General features: G+C 61.2%; 1 protein-coding gene across 4 annotated transcripts; it reads right to left on the bottom strand.

Moving 5' to 3' along the window:
- Positions 1-776: 776 nt before the first annotated feature.
- On the bottom strand, positions 777-27,668 carry SBF1 (SET binding factor 1). Of its 4 annotated transcripts, none has more exons than XM_009217587.3 (41): positions 27,397-27,668; positions 20,911-20,996; positions 20,316-20,453; positions 20,063-20,224; positions 19,869-19,979; positions 19,143-19,248; positions 18,888-19,020; positions 18,689-18,797; positions 18,502-18,615; positions 18,304-18,381; positions 17,739-17,852; positions 17,525-17,653; positions 17,343-17,441; positions 17,058-17,262; positions 16,850-16,962; positions 15,857-16,006; positions 15,453-15,521; positions 15,213-15,371; positions 14,865-15,133; positions 14,619-14,791; positions 14,468-14,541; positions 14,195-14,390; positions 13,836-13,963; positions 13,206-13,384; positions 12,943-13,079; positions 12,622-12,829; positions 12,146-12,342; positions 11,931-12,068; positions 9,986-10,063; positions 9,448-9,629; positions 9,182-9,361; positions 8,508-8,609; positions 8,251-8,436; positions 8,043-8,169; positions 7,841-7,971; positions 7,539-7,769; positions 2,527-2,634; positions 2,217-2,428; positions 1,472-1,559; positions 1,274-1,405; positions 777-1,188 (listed from the first exon to the last, which is right to left on the bottom strand). In XM_009217587.3, exons 1-41 carry the CDS (start codon positions 27,449-27,451, stop codon positions 1,090-1,092), a joined length of 5,685 nt encoding a protein of 1,894 aa, XP_009215851.3. In that variant the 5' UTR covers positions 27,452-27,668; the 3' UTR covers positions 777-1,089. The 4 variants fall into 4 exon arrangements, with proteins under 4 accessions (XP_009215851.3, XP_003905800.3, XP_017800929.3 ...); XM_003905751.5 differs by having other exon boundaries at positions 20,063-20,221; positions 27,397-27,631; XM_017945440.3 differs by lacking the exon at positions 9,986-10,063 and having other exon boundaries at positions 27,397-27,631.

Genomic DNA, 27,668 nt, shown 5'->3' with positions numbered 1-27,668 from the left:
GCCACTCTCAGATGTTCTCTTGGCCTTGGCAGCACCTACACCCCTCCCCACCTTCTGCTCCCACACCCCTGGCCAGGCCTCGCCACAGGCAAGGACACAGCAGCTCAGCAGGCGAAGCCCTGGGCCAGGTGGGACTCAGGTTTGAATGGGAAGAGCAGTGAGGGGCCACAGTGACACCAAGAAGGGAAGGACCGGGGCCCTCTGAGGCCCCAGAATTCCCAAGAACAGGGTCTATCCCCCACGGGCACTGCCCCCTCACTCTGCCAGGTGCCGCCTGCTGCCTGAAGAGGGCCAGATGTGGTCGACCCGCATTCCCCTGGGCGCCCGCTGTACCCTCTCCTGGGTCTGGCCTCCATCCCTTCAGCTCTGGTCTAACCAGAAACTGCCGTCCACCTCAAGTGTCCTCTGGACTTGCAACAGCCTCCTGAGGGCAAATGACCACCCACTCTTTCACCCCCCCAAGCCTCCGTGATGCCAGCTTCTGCACCCCCTGGGGAGGGATGGCAGCTTCCTCTCCAGCTGTGCCAGCCCCTAGACCAGCCCTGAGGCCTGGGGGGAATCAAGCAAGGCCCCAGTGAAGCCTCCTGCTCGATCTGCCCCCAGAGCAAAGCCACTCCCAGGGACGTGCAGGCTGAGCTGGGTGGACCCAGGCACCAGGAAAGGCTCATGAGAAAGATGCCAGCCTCCCACTAGGTGGGCCTGGATAGGGGCAGATGGGACCCTCTGGGTAGGCTGAGAACAGGCAGCTGGGACGTGGGTAAGGCAGGCACAGGAGCATGGCGTTAGTTCTCTCTTTATATAGACTCTGGTTCTAGAAACTCGCCTGCAGCCGCTGGCTGGACTATTTACAGGCCCATTGCGGGCTGTACCTTGGCCACCTCCCGGCACGGTGCTCAGCTGTGATGCCAAAATAAGTTAGGGCCGGCCGGGCGGGGCGGGGCAGGGACGGGGGCTGTACACACAAGTGCTGGGGGCTTGGGGCCTCAATACTGTCGAGGGCCGGGGCTGTAAACATGGCCGGGGCGGCCCTGCCCACCCCTAGTGGTCGGTAACGACTGGAAGCAGAGCAGCCGGGCAGGGCCGGGAGGCTCAGGCATCCGACAGGCAGCTCTGGATCCGGTCCACCCACTGCTGGGCCGAGGGCACGTCCTGGGCACAGAAGTTGTAAACGCGACGCGTTGTCTTCACCTGGGGAAGGGCAGGTTACTGACTCCGCAGCCCCCACACCCCAGAGGCCCTCCCTCCCCTCTCCCAAGCCCCGGCCAAGGCTCACGTCAAAGAAGGCCTTCTCGTCCACAGTCTTAGGGGCACCCATGGTGGGCGTGCCAGGTGCCACAGCCTCCACCTCCGCCAGGTCGATGACACCCTTGCACTCTGTGTCCACACGGTGGTCATAGTAACGCAGCTGGAGGAGGCCACAGAGTCAGCGCAGCCCCTTCCCCCGAGTCCCCCCGACCACCTGATCACTCACCTGGTGCTTAGTCTTGTCCAACACAAACCAGCGGGCCTTCCAAGGCTTCATGAAGGCCCCCTTCTTGTACAGAGTGCCCTCGTAGGACCTGCATTTGCAGCAGAACCAGGGCCAGGTTGGCTGTCATGGCCCAGCCAAGCCCAGGCCCCAGCAGTTGTCCCCACCTGCTGTCCCAGCCCAGGAGGTAAGACCAGGCTCCCTGTCCCCAGAACTGACCTAAGCCCAGAGCGCTGGCCAGGGGGCCACAAAGCAGCCTCGGGGCTGCAAGCCCAGGAAGACGGCCCAGAAAGGAGACAGTGAAGGATGCCTCACCCCCTCGACTCCAGGGAGCATCCCCACAGCAGAGCCTCAGGGTCTTGGGAAAGCAGCCCCCCCACACAGGGCAGTCGCCCTGACGACGAGAGGGATGCCGGGCAGGTAGATCTGTAGAAGCAGCCGTGGCAGCAGCTGCCCGGGATGGATCCTGTCAGGCTCCAGACTCACGGGGGCCCCACTACCTCCCTCTTTCTGCTTCTCCCTCAGCCGTTGCAGGCTGTGGTCGGCTGCGGTCACCAGTTCCACACCCCAAACCCCTCCCGATGGTAGCGTATACTTAGGCCATCACTGTGGCCTTCCCAACAAATCCTTCTAACCTAAGAAATGACAGGCTCCTCAAAAGCACCTGCATCTCCCACCAGAGGACTGCCTGGGACCCCAGAACACCAGCTCAGAGGTTTCCGTGCAGCAGTGGGAGGGCCCCTCATACCTGTTCTCACTCTCAGCTGTCTGGAACTGGCTGTACAGGGTGCTGGTGCTGCGGCGGGCAGCCTGGCGGGAGCCGGATGCAGTTGAGCCACTACTCTGGTCGCTGTCCAGGCTGAGGCTCAGGGTGGAGCCCACGGGCCCCTCCTGCAGGTACACACCCAGCGAGCGGCGGTGGTGGGGTGCGGTGGACACCAGGAGGGAGCTAGGGGTGCCCTGGAAACAGGAGGTTGGGACTTGGGTCAGGGCTGGGCAGACGCCACTTTCTCCCAGCAACAGGCCCACCGTGGCCGCTCACACTGGCCCTCACTCACACGTCCGTCTGGCCGGCCTTCGAGGCGCTGTGCAGCCTTCACCCGGTCCCAGGTGTCCTTCCAGCGCTCAGCGGGTCGGCCCAACTCTGTCTCCAGCCTCTGCAGCTCCTGGCGGGGAGAGTTAGTGAAAAGTTTGTTCAAAAGGAAATATCCAGACTACAGCATGAAAAGACAAAAGGATGGAAAATACAGGAAAAGAGATACAATGGAAAGGCCTAACACGTGTGTAACTGGATCACAGGGGGAGATGGCAAAGGGAGGGAAGAAATATGCAAAGTGAATATTTGGGGACAACAGTTGAAAAATTTCCCGAACTAACCAGAGGCATCAAACAACATAATCAAGAAGCACCACAAACCCCAACAGGGTAAGTTAAAAACACACCCCCCGGCCAGGCGCGGTGGCTCCCGCCTGTAATCCCAGTACTTTGGAAGGCTGAGGCGGGTGGATCATCTGAGGTCAGGAGTTCGAGACCAGCCTGGCCAACATGGCCAAACCCCGTCTCTACTAAAAATACAAAAATTAGCCGGGCATGGTGGTGGGCACCTGTAATCCCAGCTACTCGGGAGGCTGCAGTGAGCCAAGAGTGCGCCATTGCACTCCAGCCTGGTCGACAAAGCGAGACTCTGCCTCAAAAAAAAAAAAAAAAGCTATGAGCCGAGTCCAAACTCTAGAGGTTAAGCAATGCTGAAAGACGCTGGACTTCCAAAAAGCCAGTGTGGCAAGACCTCACCGGAGACACAGACACAAAACCCCAACTGAAGCCCTGGAGAGGCCACACACCTTAGGCTGCTCTATCCCTGCAGCTTCTCTAGAGGTGCTGGAGAGCTGCCCAAACAAAGCTTAGAAACAAGCCTCAAACAGATCAAGCTGACCCACAAACTCATTACCTACCGGCAAGAATAAAACCCAAGACTCCTTAAAGAAAGACAACACAGGCAGGGCACAGTGGCTCATGCCTGTAATCCCAACAGTTTGGGAGGCTGAGGAGGGAGAATCACGTGACCCAAGGAGTGTGAGAACAGCCTGGGCAACATCAGGGCAAGACCCCATATTTGTATATATTTTTAAGTTATAAATATGTTTCAAGATTTAAAAGAAAAGATGGACATAACGGTTTATCAGATGGGGAATCTCTATAATAAAGAGGGTTAAATTCATTAGATGGGGCCAGGTGCAGGGGCTCACACCTGTAATCCCAGCACTTTGGGAGGCCAAGGTGACAGGACTGCTTGAGCCCAGGAGTTTATGAGACCTGTCTGGGTAACATAGGGAGACCCTGTCTCTACAAAAAACAAAAAAAAAGCCGGCATGTGGCACAGGCCTGTAGTCTTGGCAACTCGAGAGGCTGAATGAACATGAGGATTGCTTGAGCCTGGGAGGTCCAGGCTGCAGTGAGCCATGACTGTGCCACTGCACTCCAGTCTGGGCAACAGAGCAAAACCCTGTCTCAAGAAATAAAAAAAAAAAAAAAATTCATTTGATGGGCTTGAGTATATTAAAAACAGAGAGAAGAGTAGTGAACTTGAAGACAGGACCACAGAAATCATCCAAAACGAATTGCAAAGATAAAAACTGAGAAAAAAAAAGCAGGGCCTCAGCAACATACAGGACAAGAAAGTCCCGGAAGGAAAGGGAGAGATTATGCAGGAAAAGTAATTTATAGAAGCAGTGGCTTAAAATGTATTAAATTTGACAAAAATGATCATCCCACAGACCCCAAGCAGGATGAAAGCAAAAACCATGATGGTCAAATTGCTGAAGCCAAAAATGAACGCAAAATCTTAAGGCAGAGGATGAAAGGCGCCGTTATACACGGTTTATAAGGATAAGAGTGAACACCAACTTCCAAGCAGAAACAATACAGGCCAGAAAACAAAGTAATTTTTTTTTTTTTTGGAGGCAGAGTCTCACTGTTGTCGCCCAGGCTAGAGTGCACTAGCGCGATCTTGGCTCAATGCAGCCTCCACCTCCCAGGTTGAAGCGATTCTCCTGCCTCAGCCTCCTGAGTAGCTGGGATTCCAGGCGCCACCATGCCCGGCTAATTTTTATATTTAGTAGAGATGGGGTTTCACCATATTGGCCAGATTGGTCTCGAACTCCTGACCTCAGGTGATCCAACCTGCCTCAGCCTCCCAAAGTGCTGGAATTACAGGCGTGAGCCACCGTGCCCGGCGCAGTAATGATATCTTTTACAGTGACATCATCTTAACTGCTGAATGTTAAAAAAAAAAAAAAAAAAAAAATAGAAGCTGTCAACCTAGAATTGTATATCCAGAGAAAATGCCCTTTGCATAATAAAGGCACAAAGATGTATTCAGATCAACAAAAGCTGAGAGAATTTGTGACTGGCAGATCTGTATTACCAGAAATATTAAAAATTCTTCAGGCCGGGCGCGGTGGCTCAAGCCTGTAATCCCAACACTTTGGGAGGCCGAGGCGGGCGAATCACGAGGTCAGGAGATCGAGACCATCCTGGCTAACACGGTGAAACCCCGTCTCTACTAAAAAATACAAAAAAACTAGCCAGGCGAGGTGGCGGGCGCCTGTAGTCCCAGTTACTCGGGAGGCTGAGGCAGGGGAAGGGCTGGACCCCGGGGGGGGGGGTTTGGAGGGAGCTGAGATCCCGGCAACACCCCCCAACCGGGGGGGTAGAGCGAGACCCTGTCACAAAAAAAAAAAAAAAAAAAAAAAAATTCTTCAGGCTGAAGAGAAATAATAACCAGACCAGATTATACTGACAGAATGAAGAATGTTAAAAACGGCAAAAATAGAAGACGTTTTCCTTCTTTCTTAATTTCCTTAAAACAAAGTTGACTGTTTAAAACAAAAACAGGCCGGGCGCGGTGGCTCAAGCCTGTAATCCCAGCACTTTGGGAGGCCGAGACGGGCGGATCACGAGGTCAGGAGATCAAGACCATCCTGGCGAACACAGTGAAACCCCGTCTCTACTAAAAAATACAAAAAACTAGCCGGGCGAGGTGGTGGGCGCCTCTAGTCCCAGCTACACAGGAGGCTGAGGCAGGAGAATGGCGTAAACCCGGGACGCAGAGTTTGCAGTGAGCTGAGATCCGGCCACTGCACTCCAGCCTGGGCGACAGAGCGAGACTCCGTCTCAAAAAAAAAACAAAAACAAAACAGTGGGCCAGGCGCAGGGCTCACACCTGTAATCCCAGCACTTTGCAAGGCCAAGGAGGGCGTATCACCTGAGGTCAGGAGTTTGAGACTAGCCTGGCCAACACAGTGAAACCCCCCGTCTCTACTAAAACACAAAAAATTTAGCCGGGCATGGGATGGTGGGTGCCTATAATCCCAGCTACTGGGAAGCTGAGGTGAGAATCACTTGAACTCAGAGGCAGAGATTGCAGGGAGCTCCAGATCGCTACCACTGCGACTCCAGCCTGGGGTGACAGAGCCAGACTCCATCTCTCCAAAAAAAAAAAAAAAAAAAAAACCTGTAATCCCAGCACTTTGGGAGGCCGAGACGGGTGGGATCACGAGGGTCAGAGATCGGTGACCATCGTGGCTAACACGGTGAAACCCCGCCTCTACTAAAAAATACAAAAACTAGCCGGGCAGGTGGCAGGCGCCTGTGAAACCGTTACTTGGGAGGCGGAGGCAGGAGAATGGCGGCCAACCCAGGAGGCTGGAGGCCGCAATGAGCTGAGATCCCGCCACTGCACCCAGCCTGGGCGACAGAGCCAGACTCTGCCTCAAAACCACCACGCTGGGTGTTTATGTCATATGTAAAAGTAAAATGTGTAACAGTGACAGGAGGACAGGAAAGGCGTGAATGGACATACACCGCTGTAAGGCTCTTCTGGTGTGAACGGGGTAATGTAATTTCAAGTCAGATGATTATAGCCCTGGCAACTCCTGAAACATAACACAGAGAGACACAGCTCAACTCACAGTAGACAGAATTCTAAAAACATATTTTTTAAAAAAAGAAAAGCAAGAAAGGAAAAAAAATCAAAGGGACAAGAAGAAAACAAACAGCGAGACGCCAGACTTAAAGCCAGCCACATCAATAGTAACGGTAAATTAAAATGGGCTAAAAATTCCAATTAAAAAAAACCATTAGACTGGGTAACAGGAAGACCCAACTACATCTACATTCTGTGTCCAAGAAACTCACCTTAAACATAAACACACAGACCAGTAAAAAACACAAGTATAGAAAATCACAGAGCAAGCTGATGGTCACCACAAAGCTGAGTGACTCGTCAGCACCAATCGGACCGCGCCAACTTTAAGACAATGAGCTTCGCTTGAGAGAAAAAGGGACTGCTGTCTGTGTGTGGATCACCTCCGTCGCAAACCATGACTCCCGTGCTCCCCCAAACCCGGTGCCCCATGCTAAGTCACTGAAATAAATGACTCATTTCAGCCTCACCGCTTCCCTGTAAGGCAGGAATCAGCATTTCCACTTTCTGCACGAGGAAACAGAAGCTCTAAGATGCTCAGATAACCTCTAAGGCCACGCAGCCAACAGTGGGGAGCTGAGTACAGGTCCCCCCATGGCCTAGCTCTGAAGTCCTACACACCAACCTAGCCGCCACCCCTCAGTCTCCTTTCTCCCTCCCAGGCGTCTCTGCCTTGTTCAGTCCAGGCCCACCAGGGATGGCACAGTGAGGGGTAAGAGAGGCCTAAATGTCAACCCCAAGCTTTCAGGGCAAGAACCCAGAGCTGGTCACTTCAGGGTAGGTGGGGCAGGCAGAGGAAGTAAAACACCGTCATCTCTAAGGGCTGACTCCTCAAGAGTTGCCTGAGCTGCTCAAAGCCAGGTCAGGGAAAACACGCGGGCCCAGAGTGGAGGCTGTGTACTGAGACCTGGGGGTCTCAGGTCACTGGAAGCATCCACTGAGTAGGGCGGGGCCCTGGGGAGCCACAGCCACCCCCAGGGGTAACCGGACTCACGTGCGTGTACAAGTGCACACACAAGCACAACCCTGGGGTCTGAGCAAGAGGAGGGGGTGCCAGGCCAGACCCTGCTCCGGGACCACACGCACCTCCAGCAGGCGTGAGATGGCGTCAGGCTGGGCCCGCGGGCAGCTGTCGTAGCAGGGCCACACCACACGGCGCCGGCTCTGGGGAGCGCCTCCGTCAGACCGTTCTTCCTCTGGGGGCTCGGGGGGCCCCTGGGCCAGTTCCCAATCATAGGGAGGGCCCTCGGCCAGCGTCTCCTCAGTGTAGAAGTCCCACACCTTCAGGTTGGACACGTTGCTGTAGGGCCGCAGGACCTGGGGGTGGGCCTGCAGTTGAGGACCTGGGTCAGGCAGGAGCTGCCTACCCGACCCAGGCCCCAGCTTACCTCCGTGTCCTCGGGTGCATACATGTAATTGTAGAACACAGGCGTCCTCTTGCTCAGTCGGTCCACGTACTCCCACACAGACCTGCACGGCAGCTGGCCCCTGCGTTCCCCTTTCTCCTCGTACAGCAGCCCTGCACAGGGCCAGCAGTGAGCCTGGGCCCCTCCTGACCCGTGGCTGTCCCAGCCCCGACTCCCCACATACCCAGCTCAATGCGCTCATAGTCAGAGTCGAGCAGGAAGGTCCGGAAACGGCGGGACACGTGGTGGTAGCCGAGGAACTTGAGGTAGAACTGGCTGAACTCAAACTCCATGGGGAACTGCAGGTGGACCTGCACGCCATGTGGGTCAGGGGCCAGGGCTCAGCAGTCAGGGTGCACAGCCCCGGCCCACCCACACAGCAGCCTGCCCACCTGATGTACGCAGTCCAGGAACTGCAGGAAGACGGGTGTGAAGCCGCTGCTCTGCCCAGCCAGGGTGTGGGCCCCACGGTGGCTGAAGCGGTGACCGAAGGACAGCCACTCCTTCTCCAGCAGCAGGCGGAAGCCCTCCAGCGTGCGGTAGAAGGGGTCTGAGAGCAGCTGCACCAAAGATACCACCTGCCAGCACCGCCGGAGGATCAGTGAGGAGCCCGGGAGCCTGGCCCACCCCAGCCCCATGCGCCACACACCTGGGTGGTGATGTCCCAGCCGTCCTCCAGGCCCACCAGCACAGAGGAGCCTGAATCCAGGAGCTCCACCACCAGCACAGACACCTGCAGCAGCTTGTGGATCTGCAGGGACAGGCGGCCTCAGCACCTTTGGGACCCCCCGCCCTCCCGCCTCACCACTCATCAGGCTAGAGACCTGCACGTCCACAGCCCTCTGAGCCCTGTATGTGGGCACAGTACTGGACCGACACAGCTTGCTCTGGGGACGCCAACCACCGCCACCTCCAGCCTGCTGGCCACAGCCCACCCCCTTCCAAGCTCTCTAGGACTGAGGGACGTCCCTGTCCCTCAAGATGCCCGGTGGCCTCATCTTCAGTGTTCACCGAGCCAGCGTCCTGTCAGTACCCACCCCCACAAGAATGCAGCAGAGGCCCAGAACCATAAACCGCATCCCCCGTGTGGTCATCGGCCCACCTGGGCCCAGCAAGCTGCTCCGACACACCCATGCCCAGGCCCTGGCCACTCTCACTGCCAGCTGCCTTGCAGCCCCAGAGCCGGAGTGGGAAGTGGCCGTCACCTCCTCCTTCCAGCGCTCCACACTCTCAGACAAGCAAACCTAGACCCATCCACTTGGCTCTAGCCAAGGGGTAGGCCCAGCACCAAGGTGGGCAGAGGGACAGGGGCAGTGCGGAGACCTGGATCAGCCACTCCGAGTCCTCCAGTGAGCGCAGGAAGGAGGCTGGGCTGGGCTCAGCAGCAGGGCAGCCTGGGACACACGCCTTTAGCAGCTTCTTGAAGCTGGCCTTCACCTGCCGTGCCTCAAATACCTCAATGGGCACCAGCTCCCACTGCTGCAGGGGGTCTGGCCGCACACCCTGAAAAGAACCCGGCCGAGCACCGTGAGACACGTGAGGCCCCAAGCCCCCTGCCCAGCCCCACCCCCACCCCCCAGCCCAATCACCTTAAGCTGGGCTTTGTCCCCGAGGATGTAGAGGGCTGCTCGCTGCGGTCGCAGGAAGCCCGGGTCAGGAGGGCCCCCGTTGGCCTGGGGTGGGGCCAGCGTGTCTCTGCCAGCCAGCCGGGAGCCCACATCAGTGCCAAGGCCACCACTGCGCCCACTGGTCCGGACACTGCCCCACTTACCTGTGGAGAAGACGCCAGGTAAGCACCCGAGGGGGCCCAGGGCACCACTTACCTGGGGCTGGCTGGGCCTGGCCTCCAGGGAGGGGGTTGAGCTCTCAGGGCAGGGGTGCTTGGCAGGACCCCGGCAGGGCCGTGCGAGAGGAGGGCTGGAACACACAGATGCTGAGACGTGGGGTGGCAGCCAGTGTTAGTTTCTAGGGCAGGACTCGCAGGTCAGGTAGGTAAGGACTGGGGCTCGGGAGACAGGTCGTTAGTGTCAGGCGTGGAGGGAGACATTAGTGCCCGCAATAACTCAGTGCACACTAGAGGCCACCAGCACCAAGTAAGGGCTGGCCCGTGCAGGCTCGGTACGGTACCTCGGGGTGCGGTCCGTCTGGAGGCCGAGGCCGCCATGGGGTTGGACAGCGTGGTGACCCTGGCTCTGGGGCTGGGAACTGGGGGCACAGCAGAGAGAAGGCTCAGGCCTAGCCCCAGGCCTGGGCGTGCCCAGCTTGGGGGGTGCCTACAGGCCGGAGGGTCCCACCAAGCCCCCAGGGAGCCCGGAGGTAGCCGCCGTCAGCCCCAAGTCCCTGATCTCAGGAGAGTGGGAAGAGCCATCCTGGTGCGGGCCTCTCTGCCAGGGCAGGGCAGTCCGCAGAGCACTCTGTGGCAGCAGAAGGGCTGTGTGGTGGGGATCCCGGGCTCTCCCCCGAACACCTCCTCTCTTCCCACTTAAATCAGCTCAGGGCAAGTCTGTCTCTGAGTCCCTCCTCCACACCCTGGCCCTTCGTCCTCCACTCAGGGGACCAGGGCTTGTGATGGGCACAGCTCAGAACTCGCAACAGACGGGCATGCAGAGGCCTCTGTTCAGGGCATAGCAACAGGAGGTGCCCAAGAGGTGTGGCCTGGAGAATAGGCGAGCGACCTGGAGGCTTCCCAAAGAGGGGAGAGGGTGGGCTCAGAGCCTGAGCCCAGTCCAAAAGGATGGAGAGCAGCTCAGTCCAGGACACAGGCAGATCTGAGTCCTAGGCTGAGGCTTACAGTCTGGATGATGTGGCCTGAAGGCACAGGGGAGGCCACAAGAGGAAGTGGCAGCCCAAAGGGCTGGAAGATGCCTGGGGTCCACAGTGGGTCTCTGGGCGCCTGACCCTGCCTTAGGCTCACCAGCTTCTGTAGAGCCCGAGGGTGGGACTGAGAGAGGAAACGTCTCCTCGCCCACCAAGTCACCAGGGGCCAAGCACAATGCCAGCCCAACACACCCTGCATCCTCTGACGGTGGCCACACTGCAGGCACCCAGCTCACAGTGAGGACGCAGCACCAGCCCGCTTTGGATGCCAACCAGGGCCCAGTGGGTCCTTATAAAGAGGTCAGAACTGGGACTAGAAGCCACAACTACAGCTGAGGGAAGCTGAGCCCGAGTGTTGCTGGGCACTGAGAGGGACACTGGGAGGCAGCAGCCACGGGCACTGGGGATGGTCGGAGACGCAAAAGGGACTCCACGGGAGGCACACACATGGTGATGGAGGGGCGGGGCGGGGCGGGGCGGGGCGGGCCCACCCACAAGCGCCACTCAGGGTTTCTGGCAGGGGTGGGAAGGCAGGAAGACAGGGTGAGTGTAAAACAGAACCATGTAACGTGGTATCTGGAAAAACAAAACCACTTCTGAACTAGAGAACAGGTGCTCCAGACAGTGAGTGCGGGGCATACCTGCCACCCCGTCCAGGGGCCAGTCTACCTCAGTGTGTGTATGGCGCCTGTAAAGTGTGCGAGGCGGTGGGGACAGAGACAGCAAGGCCAGCTCGGGCAAGGCCCAAGGAACCAGGACACACGAGGACAGAGGCCAAGCAGCAGGCAGAGCCAGGCCAGAGGCTCCAAAGACAGTCTGGATAGGGGGATGCGGGGAGGGCGGAGGCTGGGGGATGAGGAGAAACAGTGACACTGGGAGTGAACAGGACAGAGGAGCATCTGGGATGTTTCCAGGCTGTGGGAAATGATAAGACAGAGCCACGTAGAGGCAGCACCCGGAGGCCCCTGCAGGAAGCTGCAGCAGACACAGAGGTGGACAGCGGGGCAGTCAGAGCAGGCAGGATGTCAGGGAGGGCAGGACGTCAGGGCGGACAGAGGTCAGGGCATACACCTGGTCTGGGCAGGCTTCCCGCCCCTGCCCCACGGCACCCCGAGGGCATGCTCCTCATCCCATACCCAAACATCCACGATCAACGCCGTTTCTGCCCCTCCGTGGCCTGCCTGCCAAACCATAAATGCCACCACAGCCCCCCAAAGTGTCCCCGGCCCCACCGTCTACCCACAAGCACCCTCACCGTGACTGCCCATGTGGGCTGAGGAGAAGCCGCTAAGCGTGTTGCGTCCCGACGCGTCGGCGTAGCGGGGCATGGAGCTGACCACGGCCTGCAGGTACTTCTCCTGCTCCAGGCTACTCGAGTCCGCCTGGGACTGGCCTAGGGTAGGACGTGGAGCTGAGGCAGGGGAGGGTGGGATAGGGCAGAGCAGGCACAGGGCAGGACGCAGGAGGTACCTGGAGAAGGTGCGTTCTGGGCCTTGAAGAGGCCGACGACACCTTTGCCATGCAGGCCGCCAGAGCGCAGCAGTACGGCCTTAGACCGCCCGCTGCGCCAGCAGACCACGGGGAAGCGGTTCTGGCGGTAGCAGCGGGACACGCGCTGCAGGGCGTTGTCCTGGACACTCTGGGGTACGATCAGCAGCCCTGGGTAGCTGTGAGGAGGCAGAGGTGTGAAGGCGGCTGGCCCCACCCACTCTGGGCTCATGCCCCAAGCAGGGCAAGAGGAGCCAGCCCGTGGCTCCCAACAGGAGGCACTTCCAGCTCAGCCACGGGGCCCTCCAGCCCACGCCCCCAGCCCTGTGGCCCGTCCCTCCACCCTCTCCCCCTCCACATTCCTTACGTGACCAGGAGCCGTGGCCCAGGCCCACAGGAGGCAGGAAAGACACTCAGTCACCTGCCAACCACCCCGGCCAGCCCCGGCCGGCCCTCACCTGCGGCAGATGGCGTACATGCGGTTGACCGGAGAGATGCGGAAGGGCTCAGACTTGGCCCGGCTCAGGCTGCTGCTCAGGGTGCCCAGGCCGAGGCGCTGGTAGTCGCGGCAGCAAGCCCTTTCCACCAGGCTGCTCATGGTCATGCGGTCGGAGGGCTTCAGGGCTGAGGACGGGGTCAGCGTGCTGGGCTCCAGCTCCTCCGACACTGTGCAGGCCAGGCACACGGGGTCATCACCCAGAGGCCACTCCACCTGTCCTGATCCTCCCTGGCGAGTGTCAGCATCCAGAGACCACCCAGGACTCCCCCGACCCTTCCACCTGAGATCTCGTCCTCCTGGTCCTCGGGGGGCGGCTGGCCCCGATGCTCCCAGCTGGGGGGGTTGTACTTCTTACGAGTGACATGCTGCCGCCCGATGGTCTTCTTGGCGTTCTTGACCAGGTTCCGGGACAGGGTTCTGGGGCACACAGAGTCACCAAGGTGAGAGGAAGAGGGACAAAGACGGGCACAGGGGCCCAGGAGGGTTGGAGCAGAAACTCATGGCTGAGGCCCAGCTGCCCCGGCCTGGGACCCAGATCCATACCTGAGGGAAGGACCCTTGTCCTTGGTGACTCGCGGGGGCCGGCCGGGTGTGTGGGCAGAGCCCAGGGTGAACGCGAAGGTGGCCCTGACGTCTGGCGGGTACCGCAGCTTATGCAGCTGCTTGCGGAAAAGCTCGGCACTGTCAGACCCCACCTCCTCATCAAAGGCCATTTTCAGCAGCTGCGTCAGAAAAAGCAACCCTTAGGAGTCTGGGTGGCCCCCAGCCCCTCCCCCAACTCTGACGCTGCCAGGTGCCAGGCTCCCCTTCCCCCCGCAGCCATGACACAGAGAGAAGCAAGGCACAGGCAAAGGCCTGTGCCCGTGTCACAAAAAGGCAAGCATTTGTGTAAACTTGAAATCTCAGTGGCTGTGAGGTAAGGCCCGGGCTTGCAAGGCACACCCAAGACATGCACTTGAGGGTCGGCGCCCCAAGGAAAGGACAAGGACCCAAAGACTGCATATCAAACAGTGGATGTCAACTCAAGAGCCACGGTGAGGGCCCCAGACACGCAGGCCTAACAGCAGGGCCACTGGTGGAAACTGGCTTAAACATGGTTCATACGAGAAAGACCGGTTCCCACGAGAAAGACCAGGGCGGGGACGAGAGCCCCACCCGTGCACCACGCCCCACCTGGAATGTGCAGGAGCGCAGCTGCAGCCCGTCCTGCAGGAGCTGGTCCACAGGGGTCTGGACGCTGATGCGCTTCTCCTTGGTCAGCGCAGCCACCGGGAAGGAACGGACCACCACCTGCTCCCCAACTTAGGACAGGCCAGGCAGAGTCAGAAGCAAGGAAGATAAGGCGGAGGGGGTCCCAGAATCTCAGGGTACCACAGTTATGGGGGATCCCAAGTGGGTGGGGAAGGAGCAAAGGCCCATTTCCCATGGGGATCCACAACCCCCGAGAAGAGGGTGGGAGAAACAGGGAAAGTCCATTCATCCCAAAGACCTGGCGGGAGGGGGCGACAGGGCCAGAGGGTCTGCAGGCTCACCCAGGGGGTCTGTGGGCATCCCTGTGAAGATGACCCGGTACGTGGTGAGGAAGACGGCGCCCTCAGCTGGGAGCAATGCTGGTCCCCCGGCACTGCCCCCCGCACCCTCCTCACGCCCATCCGGCAGCAGGTAGACGCGCAGGCCGTCCAGCACACACTCCTCACCAGGCAGCAGGCGCGGCCGCAGCAGCTTGGGCTACTCGAAAACAAGAGCAGGAGCTCAGGATGCAGCCCCGGCCTTGGGCGCCCGCAGCCCTGCTGGCCCCCACAAACCTTCTGGATGGGCGGCAGCCTCCGGCTCTCCCGCTGCACGGCCTCCAGGGTCTCGATGTGCATCTGGACGATGTCTGGGGGAAGGTAGTTCTCACACTCCGCGTCCAGCCCCGCCCATCCAAGGGGGTGTCATCAGCCCAGACCCCCGTACCTGGCACCATGACATGCAGCCCCTTGAGGTGGTCGCTGGTGACCCCACTCTCCGTGCAGACCTTGTCCACAAAGCGGTTGATGAAGCGGACCACAGCCCCAGCCACATCGCAGGTCTCTGCATCCTCAAAGCCACTCTCCGTGTCATAGCTCTCAGCCACGCTGCCAGCCATGCTGGGCCAGGGAAGAGACTGTGGGCATGGGCCCCGCCCACTCCACTGGGCCCAACCCCCAGTCCCCGCCTCACCTGTTGGTGACCAGGCTGTTGCTGGCGCTCTCCAGGTCGCCCAGCCCAGCGCGCTCCCGAAGTAGGCGGCTCTTGCTGCTGTCCAGGGGCAGGAGGAGGTAGCTCATGCGGTTGGCATAGTGGATGGCCTGGCTGAACACCGTGCTCTCCTCCTTCTGCACCAGCTCCTGCTGCTTCTCACGGCTCAGGGTTGGCCACAGGCGCCGCTGCTCAGAAGCCACATCCAGGGCAGAGCGCTCGTCCTCCTGGGAAGGTGCCTCCCCAACCTCCTGCCACAGCACCACAGGCATGAGCTGGGGCCGCACTGCTCCCAGCCCCCAGTCCCCAGCCCCAGGACTCCCTGCGCACCTGGGCGGGGGCCAGGTCCTCGGTGGGCTCCAGGTAGAGGGCCCGGATGTGAGTCTGCACATCCCCATAGAACATGGCCTCCCAGAACTGTGGCGTGCTCCACACCACGTGCTCCTGCACACAGCTGTACGCGAACTGCGTCACCCCCGGGCTCAGCTTCTGCGGAAGGCAGGGGAGAAGGTCAGCGGGATGCAGCCAGGAAGGGGCTGGGAAGGAGACCTCAGCCATGCCACCACTCACCCGGCAGAAGGCTGTGACCAGAGGCAGCAGAGCAGCTGCGATGCCATGCTCATCCAGAGAAGTGCAGTCCTGCAGGCAAAGCGAGAGCCTGTGAGGACATCTCCCCTCCCAGGCAGCATTCACCTCCCACCATGCCCCCACCACCCCCGTAGCCACCGCGGACCAGCACCTGACACCGTGGCTCCAGCTCCCCAGGGCTGCCTCAGAGGCTCAACATCAGGAAACCCCAGGCCCCAGCACCTGCCCCCAACAACGGTTCTCTCCACTGTGTTCCCTGCAGACCCAGGACCCCTGCCCACTGGCACAGGAGTCTCTTGCACCCTCTCTACTCTCACCCGCAGACCAGGGTCTCCCCGCCTGTTCCCACTCATGTGCCCCTGGCAGGATGGGAGACCTGGCCTCACCTGCAGGCAGCAGTTCATCATACGGACGACAAAGTCAAACTGCTGGTGGTCCAGGACCGCACGGTTCTGCTGCACATGCAGGTGCAGCTCCTGGGCAAGGCAGCGGCGGGCAGCTCGCCCCTTCAGGGCCCTCAACACAGCTGGGAGCAGCTGCAGGTGGGGAAAGGAGACACGGGCTGAGGGCACAGAAAAGACCCACTGGGGGCCCAGGCAGGGAGGGCAGCAGGAGTCCAGGAGACCCAAATGCCTTTCAGGTGGGATGTCCCAGACTCTGGGCTTTGCTGACCAGTAAAGACTAAAACCTCCGGTGGGCCCAGCAGCTCCACAAGTACAAGTTCACCAGGCCAGACACGAGGACACAGACGCTGCACCTGCGAGCCGGCAGGGAGGTGCGCTCCAGAGGGAGGCCTTGTGGCCCGGGCTCCCCGGCTCACAGGCTCAGAGCTGCCTGTCTGGCCAGGGCTCAGTGACTCGCCTGGCACAGGCCCGGCCACAGAAAGGCTTGGAGTTTGTATTCTATTGCTACATCGTTCATCACAAAACTGGCCGCCCCAAAGGGACACCACACAGCCAATGAAAAACAAGAGACTCCAACTGGCCATGATGAAAGACCCCAGAGGTGTGAAGTGAGCATCACAGAGAGTAAAACAGCAGGAAGCAAGCTCTGTTTCCATAAAGTACGAGGAGCAGGTCGTGCAGGACCCAATTTAAGGGGAAGGATGCAGAGAAAACATAATAGTGAAACCTTCTGATTTCTAAAAATGGAAGTAAATCTCCCTGGCTGGGCCTCCCACGCAGGCCTGACCCACCACTCACTGCGGTCGAGAGGAGAGCCGGCGCCCACCTGCCCTCAGGCCAGCCCAGCCACCCCCAGCTGTCTGTTAAGACAGAGGAGGCCCCGGGGCAGGGTCAGCACCCACGAGGGCGAAGCGTGGCCTAGGTCTCCTCTGAAACCCGCTGCCCTGGCCCGGCTGGAGCCTGCACAGCCCTCACCTTCTTGGCCTCAAGCATTTTCCCCTCAAACACATAAGAGATGCAGTTGCGCACGACCTCCAGACGCCGGGCGCTGTTGACATGCAGCCCGCTGCACCGCTCCAGTATGGCAGCTGCGGGGAGAGAACACGCACACTCGGACCCCTGACCCCATGCCCGTCCTGGGCCACGCCCGGGACCTGCCTCCCCGTCCCTCCTCATTACGCACTCATGGGGGGCCCTGAGGGCACAGTGGTCCTCCTCTCGGCCTTCACAGCTGGGGGTGCACCCTGCATCTTGGCCGCAGCCTGGTCCACGATCCACTGCACGGTGCCCTCATCCAGCCGGGGGAAGGGCCGGGGCACCCGTCGCAGGTGGCTGCTCTCGCCGGGCCTCTGTACCTTGTGCATCGCCACGGCTGGGTACGGGTTCTCCTGTGGGGAGATGGGAAGTGTGGAGCAGGGGCCGAGGGATCAAGGTGGTACGATGCCCTCCCATCCTGCCACCCTCGTACGTTCTTGTAGAGCTGCTCTGCCAGTTCCTGGACGTGACGCAGGACACGCTGGGGGTGGTTCTCATCTGCCCGCATCCGTGCCACCTCGTGGGCCACCAGCTAGCGGGGTGGGCAGGAGGTTAGGTAAGCCATGGTCAGGCAGAGCCAGGGCAGGGGGCTGGGCGGGCAGGGTGGGGGTGCACCTCATCGAACAGGTCTGTGGGGCGGTACGGGACCCCACGCTCTGACACGAAGCCAGCAAAGGCCATGCCCTCCAGCACCTTCATCAGGAAATCATCCTCCACCAGCCCACGCTGGCCCAGGAAGGCTGCCTGGGGGACACAAGCAGGTCGGTCCCTCAGGGGTCTCCACCAGGCACTTACGTCCCACTCCACCCCCAGCCACCAGGTGCCCCACCTTATGGAAGCGGATGACAGGCTCCGGGTGGATGCGCACGACGTGCAGGCACCAGCGATAGCCCTGCAGCAGCTGAGCGAAGAGCCGCAGAAAGACAGCTCGCAGCTCCTTGTCCTGGGAGGAAAGCTGACTGCAGGCGAAAGCCAGCCCTGCCGACCCCCACGCCGGGTCCCTCAGGGGCTCCTCCACCCCCCGACCCCAAGCTGGGATGGGGCCTCCCCAGGCTGCCTCGCTCCCGTCCTTCTGCCCTCCCGCCATTCTGCACACGGCCACCAGCAACTCTGAAACTGTCCGGATGAGGCTCTCCTGCTCAGCACCCTCAAGGGCTCCTGTGACCAGAGGCTGAGTTCCAGCCCCTTGCTGGGCCCCTGCCGCCTCACCTGCACCGCTCACGACCACCACACCTAACTGCTGGCAGCTGCTTTGCTCCCAGGCTCCTTCCTGCTTATGCTACAGGAGCCGGGGCCAGCCTGGGGGTGGTGCCTTGTGTGTCAGTGGCAGCAGACCTGAGCGGGGCAGCCTGAGTGCCCCGGGGTCCCCATGCAGGAGCAGCAATGACACCCACCTGCATCTTCAGGGAGGAGGTGGACGTCGTGGGTGGAGGGAAGGCGAGGTCAGCCAACTCCAGTTCCGGGTCCAGGACCTGCCAGCACAGAACGGAGGAGGCAGCTGCACGCTGGCCCCAGCTCTAGGCTCACCGTGCTGCCAGGCGGCCACATCCCAAAGGCTCCCAAGGCTCCCGCTTGCCCGTGGTGTCCCTCACCATGCTCAGCACACTGTGTGTCTGACTCTGCAGCGGCTCTGGCAAGGGTGGAATGTGCACACACTCGGGGATGGCCACCGTTCCTCCATCCAGATCAGCAACGATCACGTCGAGCTGCGGGCCGAGGGAGCCGGCAGTCAGGGACCCGCAGGCTTAGGCCGAGGTGGACACAAAGCACAACCCTTACCAGTTCCTGGGTCTCTGCCTGGAAGGCCGCGTTGACCCCGATGATGAAGGGCGTGGGTGTGCTGAGGACCTCCAGCAGCTGAGCCGGCAGGATGGGCACATAGGTGAAGCTGTGCAGGCCCCAAAGGACGCAGTGAGCCAGGGGATGTGGCTGGGCAAAGGGGCCAGGAGGAGGGGCTGGGAGGGCCGGGCGGGGTCACCTGTATCTGAGAGGAAACAGCAGTGCCAGGAGGCCCCTACAGGCATCGGCGAGCCGCTGGTAGCTCCGGGACAGGAAGAGAACCTTGTGCTCCGTCAGGGCGGCACAGAACAAAGACAGCACGTTGGTGATGCCTAGAAGAAGAGGAGAAGCTTGGAGAGGACCCTGGGCCCCTACCCAGGCAGAGCGAGAACCCACATCCCTGACTACCAGTCCCCGAGGGGAAGCCATGCAGGGGTGGGACAGACAGGCTCACCCAGCTGGCGGAAAAGCAGGGCCACGCTGCAGCGGCTGACGGGCAGCGAGTCAGCCAGTGGAGTTTGGATGACCTGCCGGTCACCAGCCCCCAAAGAGATCGTCCTCTGCAAAAAAAGAATGATCGGGACTCAGTAGCTTGACCAGATCTAAGTCAGCCCAGAGCACCGTGGCCCCAGGCACACCCTGGTGGACAGACAGACCCGAGGTGGGACTGGCTGGGATGGGCAACATGGCAAGAGGGAAATGCCATGCCCTGCCTCTGTTGTCCCAAGCAGCTGCAGAGAAAACTCAGGACAGGAGTGGCTGCTTTTGACTGGGGGTAGGGATGGGGCCTAGGTGGGCAGAAGAAACAAAGAATCCATACCGCTCCTTCCTCAACAGAGTCCAGCTGCACAGGACAGACGGGCAGAAAGACACGGTTAGACACCCCAACACACCCAGGCACAGGGCAGGAAGCAGACAAACAAGCTGACACCAACATCCAGAGACAGGCACACACCATCGAAGGAGCGGACAGAGAGGCTGAAGGACACAGGCCCAAAGCACAGGTGCAAAGGCCAGGTGAGCAGGCCAGGACTGTCGGGGGCAACAGTGGCACAAGGACACAGGAGGGAGCATCCAAGGCCTCCAGCTGTGTGTGGCTCTGGCTGGGCTCCAAATACCTACAAGGGCCCCAGCAGGAGGGCCTGTGGCTGTGCAGACACCAGTTGCCCCCAAAACCCACCTGTGAGCCCCCAGCCAGGGGCACAGTGCACGTCAGCAGGTTCCCAATCACGTTTTCCAGGCACACATTCAGGCCTTCCACGTGGATGGCATAGATGAGGCCGAGGCTGTTCTGCAATGACCAGAGCAGGGAGTGGCGGGACAGCCGATGGAAGCACCCTCGTCCTGCCTCGCCACCCCGGCTGCCCGCCTCACCCTGAACACCTCCGCGTGGTCAAGTCGAGACACCAGTACCAGCGTCTTCGGTGCAAACAGCTGGGCAGATGGGGCAGGCGCTGTGGGAGACAGGTGGGTCTGGCCTCCCTCATCCTCCTCTTCTTCCCTCTCTGTGGCATCCTCCTCACGCGTCGTTTCCTGCTAGGGGTCGGGGGAGATGGGGGCAGGGGGAGTTGGCCATGGCCCAAGGATGCAGCTTTGTTCATGCCACACCCAGAGGCCCCAAGCTGACCTGTGAAGGCTCCACTGGCTCCCAGAAGGTCAAGCAGGCGCAGTAGTGGCGCTCGGAGTTGATGTCAGTGAGGACAGCAACAAAGAAGGTCGGTGGATTCCTCTCGGGACACAGCTGCCACCCGCTAGGCTGGCAAAACTGCAGGGAGGGCTCAGCAGTCAGCTCCTCCCCCTACACCTGGGGCAAGAACCAGCCCACCTGCCCCAGCGTCTGCACTGCCAGGCCTGGAGGCTCCAACACACACAGGCAGCTCCTTGCTTGGAGACCCTGGGGACACGTGGCCTCCTGGGCGTCAGTGTCTCCGACTGAAAGGAGTAACAGCCTCTGACCTCCCCACCTGGGGCAAGGACCAGAAGATGGGAACAGTCCCCACCATCATGAGTGAGTGACAACATGACACAGTGATACGAGCACCGAGCAGTCTGCCGGCCACACCCCCCAACAGCAGCTCTGCTGTCTGGTCCCTTACTCAGCGGTGAGCCGGGCACTGCAGAGGCCCCTCAGTCAGGGACAAGGGCAGGGCTGTGCCCACCTGCCCTCCCCACTTGCCACCGCCCCCACCTGCCAGCACCGTCTCAGCACGCCCCCCACTTACCAGCTCGATGCCCTGGGGGAATGGGTTGTCTTCCCAGTCCTTCTCCGGGAAGCGCTGCAGAATCTGGCCCTGGCCTTCCCCACTCCCTGAGGACAAGAACAGGTGGTCAGAGCACCCGACCCGCCCCCCATCCACCAGGAGGCTTGAGGATCCCAGTGTGGAAACATTCCCACCCACCAGGCCCTCATCTGGCACCAGATCAGCCTCAGTTCCCTAAAAACAGTTCTGTATGCAGAGTCTGCTGGGCAGCTGCAGACCCCAAGGCGACCTGAGAGCAGAGAAGCCCCTGCCACTACCATCCCCAGTCCCTGACCCCAGCCCAGAGGCCTCCTTCAGCCCGACCAGTCCCCGACCCCAGCCCAGAGGCCTCCTTCAGCCCGACCAGCCCAGCTTCACACAGCACAGCAGCCCTCCATCGAAGGTAACAGTTCAGGACTGTTCCACAGCCCCCACAGCATCTGCCACCACAGCCAGGCCCCTACTTAGGCTCTCAGCCCCCCAACAGTGGGCATCCCCCAGAGCTCCCTGTCACCCACCAGCCCTGGGCCCAGCCAGGCATGTGGAGGACTCACGTCTGTTGTCTGTGTGGGATTCAAGAAGCCTCAGCCCCACAAGGCTAGGGGACATCCCCTGCGCCCACAGCCCCAGACTCTTCCCTGTCCCAGCTGCCTCAGAGACAGGGCCCCAGTACAGGTCCCAGAAGGTGGAGTTTGGCAGCTGCCTGTTAGAACACCATCCCCACAGCCAGCAGGACCCAGAGGGGCAGCAGCTAGACGGGAAGGATGGAGACTTGGTCCAGGACGACCACTGAAGGATACCCAGACAGCCTCCTGAGCACTGGGATCCAGCAGCTCTCAGAGGAGAGTGGGACGGTGGTCGCACCCAGGCCTGCTCCCTGTCTCCAAATCTCCCTGTACAAAGGCCATAGGATGGGTGCTGAGCACAGCCTAAGCTCCCCTGGGCCAGGAGGAGGCTTTCAGGGCAGGGGAAGCCAAGAGGCCTACATCTCCCCAAGAGACCCCTCCTCTCCTTCTACTCTGTTCCCCCAACAACCACACCCAGGGCACTCTTTCCAGGCCCAGTCCACACTGCTGGGCTAAAGGTGCCTGCCTGTGGCTCACCCCTAGAGAGCCAAACCAGGAGGCCTGGTGGTCAGGACCACAGCGGGATACTCAGGGTGTGGCTCCCGCTGCAGGACGGCTCCACAGGCCTCCCAGGGCTTGTGGAGGACGGAGCAGGTGCAGCAAGAAAGACGAAAGCCTCCCTGCCTCCTCCACACAACCCACAGGTCCCCAGGGCCTGTGCCCATCCTCCGCTTGGACAGGCCTCAACACCGCCACCCACCTGGTGGAGGCAGCAGAGCCAGACAGGCAAGGGGGGGTCCTACTCAACACAGATCGCCTTGTGTACCCCCACCCCGACCCCCAGGAAGCTGCAGCCCCACATCCAGCGTGCCTGGTCCTCCTGGGAACAGATGAGCAACCCTGGCAGCCCAATGGCACACACTCCACAGGTCCCCCACAGGCAGGGAGACCACCCGCCCTCCAGGGTTACAGAGGCAGAGCCAAGGAAGTCGGCAGTGGGCAGGTTGCTGCTAAGTGGGAGATGGTGGGGCGGTGAGGGGCCAATTCTGACTCACAAAACCTCAGCTTCCTGCTCCCCTCCCCCTCCCACCACTGACACCCTGCAGAGGACAGGCGGCAGACTGATGGGGGCCCAGGTGTCTGCGGGTGCCACACCTACCTCCACACCCCCAAGCACAGCTCACTCAGGCACAGGCCCTGAGCTGCGGCTCCTCCCCCACTCCACCCACTCCCCCAAAGGCCTCCTTGTGCTCGGCCCCAAACCACCATCTGGGCCCAGCCCTGGCTGGCACCCAGGACTCACCCAGTTCTTGCCACGAGGCAGCAGGCGGAGGAAGGAAGAGGGGTTTATGAACAGGGACAGCAGTCCCTGCACTGCAGCCTCCCCCAGGCCAGGCAGGAAAGGCAGTCTTCCCCAGGAGGACGAGCAAAGTGGCAGGTCACTGTCTACCTTGACCCTCTCCACCCCATTTGTCTTGTGAAGCACCAACTCTCACTCAGCCTTAAGTCCTCTGCAGGGCTCTACCCTCCAAAGAGCCAGCCCTGAGCTCCACTCTCCTTGGGCTGGCCCAGCAGGCCAAGCAGGCATCTCTCCCTGAGCTCCTCTGTGCCATGACGGCCCCAGACTGGCCCTTCAGGTCTCAGAGCAGCCTTCAGGTCTCAGCCCACAGAGCACCCCCTCCCCTGGGAAGCTCTGCCCCAGCCTGGGGCCTACAGGGATCCTAGGACCGACCTCCCTCCACCACACCCCAGTGACTGCTAGTGCACCTGTTAGCTTGGCTGGGACGGACCACAGACTAATTAAGGCTTGTAGAACACATACAGTCGGCTACACGACCATCCTCCCCACACCCAACGCACTCACACCCCACAAACAAACAGGTTCCTCAATCAGAAGTACAGGGCACCTTCCGGAGCCCCAGGGAATGACAGAACACAGCTGGCCCCTGGAAAAGCCGGCCATGGAGGGCCCTGCAGCCCTGGGCTGTGAGCAGCTCTCCTCCTCCCCATTCTGAGGTCCCAGCCTGCACCTCAGCTCTGTGCTGTCTGGGGCCAGGCCACATCTTGGCCTCCAGGGGGATGGGGGGGTTTGCCATGTCTCTCCGGGGTCCCCACCCACCCCACCTGAGCCCTATTGCCACAGGAGTGACCTCCAGCAGCTGAGCTCCTTGCCCACCAGAGTGCTGCCTTTACCTCAGATCAGAGAGGAAGGAGGGTGTCCTCCCCGCTCCTCCCCTCAGCAACAGGACGAATCCAAACAGTGTGCCGTGTGGCACAGGGCACCAAGGTTTTCTTGCCCCTCCACCTTTGAACATGGGGCCGAGGGGGCCACCCAAGGACAACATTAGGGCTCCTGTCCTGAAAGCTCCTCAAAAAGCGCTTCCTCCTGCACCAATGTCCCCACGGCCAGCCCCACACAGACTGCAGGTCTGAAAGGCGGGCGGGCAGGCAGGCGAACACAGACCTCGTGTTCTGTCATCTGCTGGCAGCACCCCATCACCAGTGCCAGGCTCTGACGCCTGGAGGGCTGGCCCAGGCCAGCATGTGCTGTGGGGAGGCAAAGAACGATGGCAGCCTCTCCTGTTCCCCCACCACACTCCCCACCGTGCACGAAGACCAGCCCTGGCCAGCTCTGCTGCTCTGGGGGGAACCCAGCTATAGGAAAAGAGAAGAAAAGAAGGAAGGACAGCACCTTCCTGCGACACCACCCACCGAACCCCAACATGCACATGGCTCCCTCAGCCGCAGCGGCAGGCCATGTGCAGGGCCCCTGCAGCTTCCTCAGCCATCCCCCCAACCTCCCCTGCCCATCAGACCAGAGCAGCTCTGACCCAAGGCCTTGGACCCCTTCCGGCTCCCAGGGTGGAGGCTGGGAGGCAGCTGAGGCCGTCCCAAACAGCCCCGGCCCGCTCCAGAGGGCGGGAAGGAACGTGGGTGGGGACAGTAGATGGGGCTCAAGAATGCAGCCAGCTCATCACAGTCAGGATGAGGCGAGGCCATGGGGTAAAAGGTCTTTTTCTCAGATGCAAGGGGTCCAGCCCCTCCTCCCAGGCAGATGCACACTTGGCTGCTGGAGCTGGAAGGCCGCTGGCCAGGTCAGGGCCAGATCAAATGTGTCTCCTGCTCCCAAAGACACCTCAGCCCTGGCCATGCTGTGATCAGGGCCCTTCTGGGCAAAGAGCCGGGCAGAGGTCTGTCTAGTCCTGATGCTGGCCCCAGGGCACAGAAGGTGATCCCTGACTCACCAGGTGAGGGGCCTGCAGATGGGCCGGCGCCGGCCACCATCACGCTCCGAGGTGAAAGAGTCACGGCCAGCACAGGCATTTACCTTCTCAGGGCCCCTCCCCACCTTTCCTGAGAGGTTTCCAGCTGGTAACCACTAGCAACTGGGATGCTGCCTCAGGCAGGACTCGTGCACCCTCAGCACCCTGGTCCTGCACCCAGCAGCTCCAGACAGGATGTCCAGATCCAGGCAAGACAAGCTATACGCCCTCCTAATCCCCAACCCAAGAGACCCTGCATCCGGCCCTGAAGTCTTACTCAGCCTGACAGAACAGAGGGGATCCTCTACCCACTTAGAAGTGCCTGTTGTATCTGTGCCTAGAGAATCCACACACCTGCTGCTCAGTCACTAAAGATACTAATCATTTCCAGGGCCCTCCTGTGTGCCACCGCTTCACACGTGTGCATTCACTGCATCCTCACAGCAGCCTGGAAGGTTAGCATGACTCACTCCATCTCCAGATGAGGAAACTGAGGCACAGAGAGCCAAACGACTGGCTCCAAGTCACAAGGCTCTCAAGGGGCAAAGCAGAGATAAGTGATCCCCACGCCATGCTCCTCTGCCTCTTCCGCCCCCGACCTGCCCTGGTACCTGGTTCTATCCTCAGTCCATGACCAGCGTCCCAGTCTATAGGCTTGTTCCCCTCAAGGATAAACAAGTCCTTAAAAAGGCGCTGCGAGGCCAGCAAGCAGCTGACCAGCTCAACCCCAGAAGGTAGTGGGCACAGGGCTCCACGGTCCCCCAACCCTACTACAGTGGACCACTTATCACTCCTCCCTGCCACTTAGGGGAAGGGCGAGGGGGGCACTTCGGGCTCCAGCCTTCTACCCTGTCCTGCGCAAAGGACACACACACACAGGTGCCTGCACTACATGTGGCTCCAGCAGTGAGCACACACATGTCACAGCCAGCTTGTCGTGGAGCCCACTCTGCCTCTTCTCTGTGCCCACCTTCAACTCCTCACCCCACGGCCACCAAGCCTCCCACCTGGCCTTTGCCTGCAGTCTCTGCCAACCCAAACCCTCTCCACACTGCCCTTAGGATCATCAAGGTCATCATCAGCTGTTCCTGCAGCCCCTGTTCTGACCCCCAGCCCAAGGCCCCTCACACCAGGGCAGCCCTCAGCCAGCCTTGCTTCCCTCAGGCACCCTCTGCCCCAGGTGGTACGGCCTCCTCTATGCCCCTCACAGGTGCCTCAGCGCAGACAGCTCCCTCTGTGGGTCAAGGCAACACTGACAGCCAGCCTGCACCCGGGGGATGAGGACTGTGTGGTCCTAGCAAGCAAGAACTCCCTCTCTAAAGAAAAAGACAGATGCTCACGACGGACGGTGCCGTTAGACACACACTTGGATAGGACGGTGCCATAAGACACACATTTGGATAGACGGTAACAGGGAAGAGTGTGTGCTGCGTAAGAGGTTACTAGGAGGGGCTGGAGATGAAGAAGACGCTAAAGAGGCTTCAGGAAGTGTGTGGGGGGTCCAGCAGAAGAAACACAAAGAAGAGAGAAGTCCAGGTCCTGGGTGGGGACAGCGACAGCTGGACTGACAAAAAAAACACGGTAACTGGGAAGGTAAGCTCAACCCCACCTCAACATCCAGCCCCTGCCTGACCACAGAGCCATCCCCACTTACTGCCCGTCTGCAGCTAGGATTTGACTGCCTGGGTGCTAGTCCCAGCCCCTCTGAGCCGGCCCAGGCCAGGCAGTCAACTTATCCCCGCCTGACTTCTCTACAGATGGGGGCAACAGCAGGGCAACCCCGGTGGGCTGCTGGGAGGAAGAGGTGAGATCATGCACACAAAGGGCTGTGCGGGGCCTGGCACACCGAGCACGCTCGCCAGCGCTGCTGTCTCCAGGCTGCTGCTGATGTCATCGTCAGGCTCCGTTTTCTCCTACCCCCTGGGCTGAAGGGCTCTCAGACACGGGCGCTGACCCCAGACACAGACCTCCTGGGCATAGGCACCCATTGCCACGCTGATCCCCCACCCAGGGCTTGGCGTGCAGGGCCTGGCCCGTCAGGCGAGTCGCCAGGAATACTCCTCTCTACTCTCGACGCTTCCTCCTGAAATCCTCCCAGTTTCAAATCAAACACCGCTTCTCCATGCACCAACCCCGAACTCCACCCCCTCTTTGCACCCCGCCAAGACCGCCAGGGGCTTCAGGCGCAGCACCAAGGTCAGGGGCGGGCTGGTGAGCCGCGGGTCCGCGCCCCTGGAGCCACTAGAGCCACAACCGCCGGCAGCCGGCCAAGGGGAGAGCCCGTCCCACCCCACAGAGGCCGGGCAGGCCGGGCCCAGGCTTCCCTCCCGGCCACCAGGCCCGCGCGGCCACGCCGCCCCCAGCGGACGCCCATTCTCCCCACGGGCTGTCAGGTCGGCCCCGACCTTCAGCCCCCGCCCGGGCCCCGGGCCCCGGCCCCGGCCCCGTCCTCGGCCCTCAGCCCTCAGCCCTCGGCCCCCCGACCCCGGCCCTCAGCGCCCAGCCCCCGGTCCTCAGCCCTCAGCGCCCGGCCCTCAGTTCTCGGACCCCGACCTGGTCCCCAGCCTCCAGCCCTCGGCCCCCGACCCCCGACCGTCAAACCCAGCCCCCGACCCTCAGCGCTTGGCCTCGGCACTCACCGCGCGGGTGCGGCCCGAACGCCACCAGCACGAAGTAGTCCGCGAGCCGCGCCATGGCGAGGGACGCGGGGCGGCCCGAGGGGCGCGGGCGGGCTCCGCGGCTCGGGGACTCGAGGGCGGCGCGCTCATGGCCCGGCCCCGGCGCTGGACCGCGCACCCCGGACACCCCGGGTTCGCTCTGCGGCGGCGGCGGCGGCGGCCCGGACTCCCGCCGCCATCTTCCCAGCCAGCCGGCCCGCCCGGGCGCGCCGTGCGCCTGCGTGCTGTCGTCC

The sequence above is a fragment of the Papio anubis genome, chromosome 16 (assembly GCF_008728515.1).
Source record: "Papio anubis isolate 15944 chromosome 16, Panubis1.0, whole genome shotgun sequence".
NCBI classification, from domain to species: Eukaryota; Metazoa; Chordata; class Mammalia; order Primates; family Cercopithecidae; genus Papio; species Papio anubis.
Note: the sequence above shows the minus strand (reverse complement) of the source record. Positions and strands in the feature narration are given on the sequence as shown.

Bases quoted from the DNA above. Each gene is read 5' to 3' on its own strand.
- SBF1 (XM_009217587.3), bottom strand. From the start codon at position 27,451: ATGGCGCGGCTCGCGGACTACTTCGTGCTGGTGGCGTTCGGGCCGCAC. The intron at 16,963-17,057 runs GTGCGTAATGAG...CTCTCCCCGCAG, and splicing joins GCCCTCAGGGCCCCCCATGA to CTGCCATACTGGAGCGGTGC. The intron at 14,391-14,467 runs GTTTGTGGGGGC...GTTTTCGAGTAG, and splicing joins GGCTGCCGCCCATCCAGAAG to CCCAAGCTGCTGCGGCCGCG.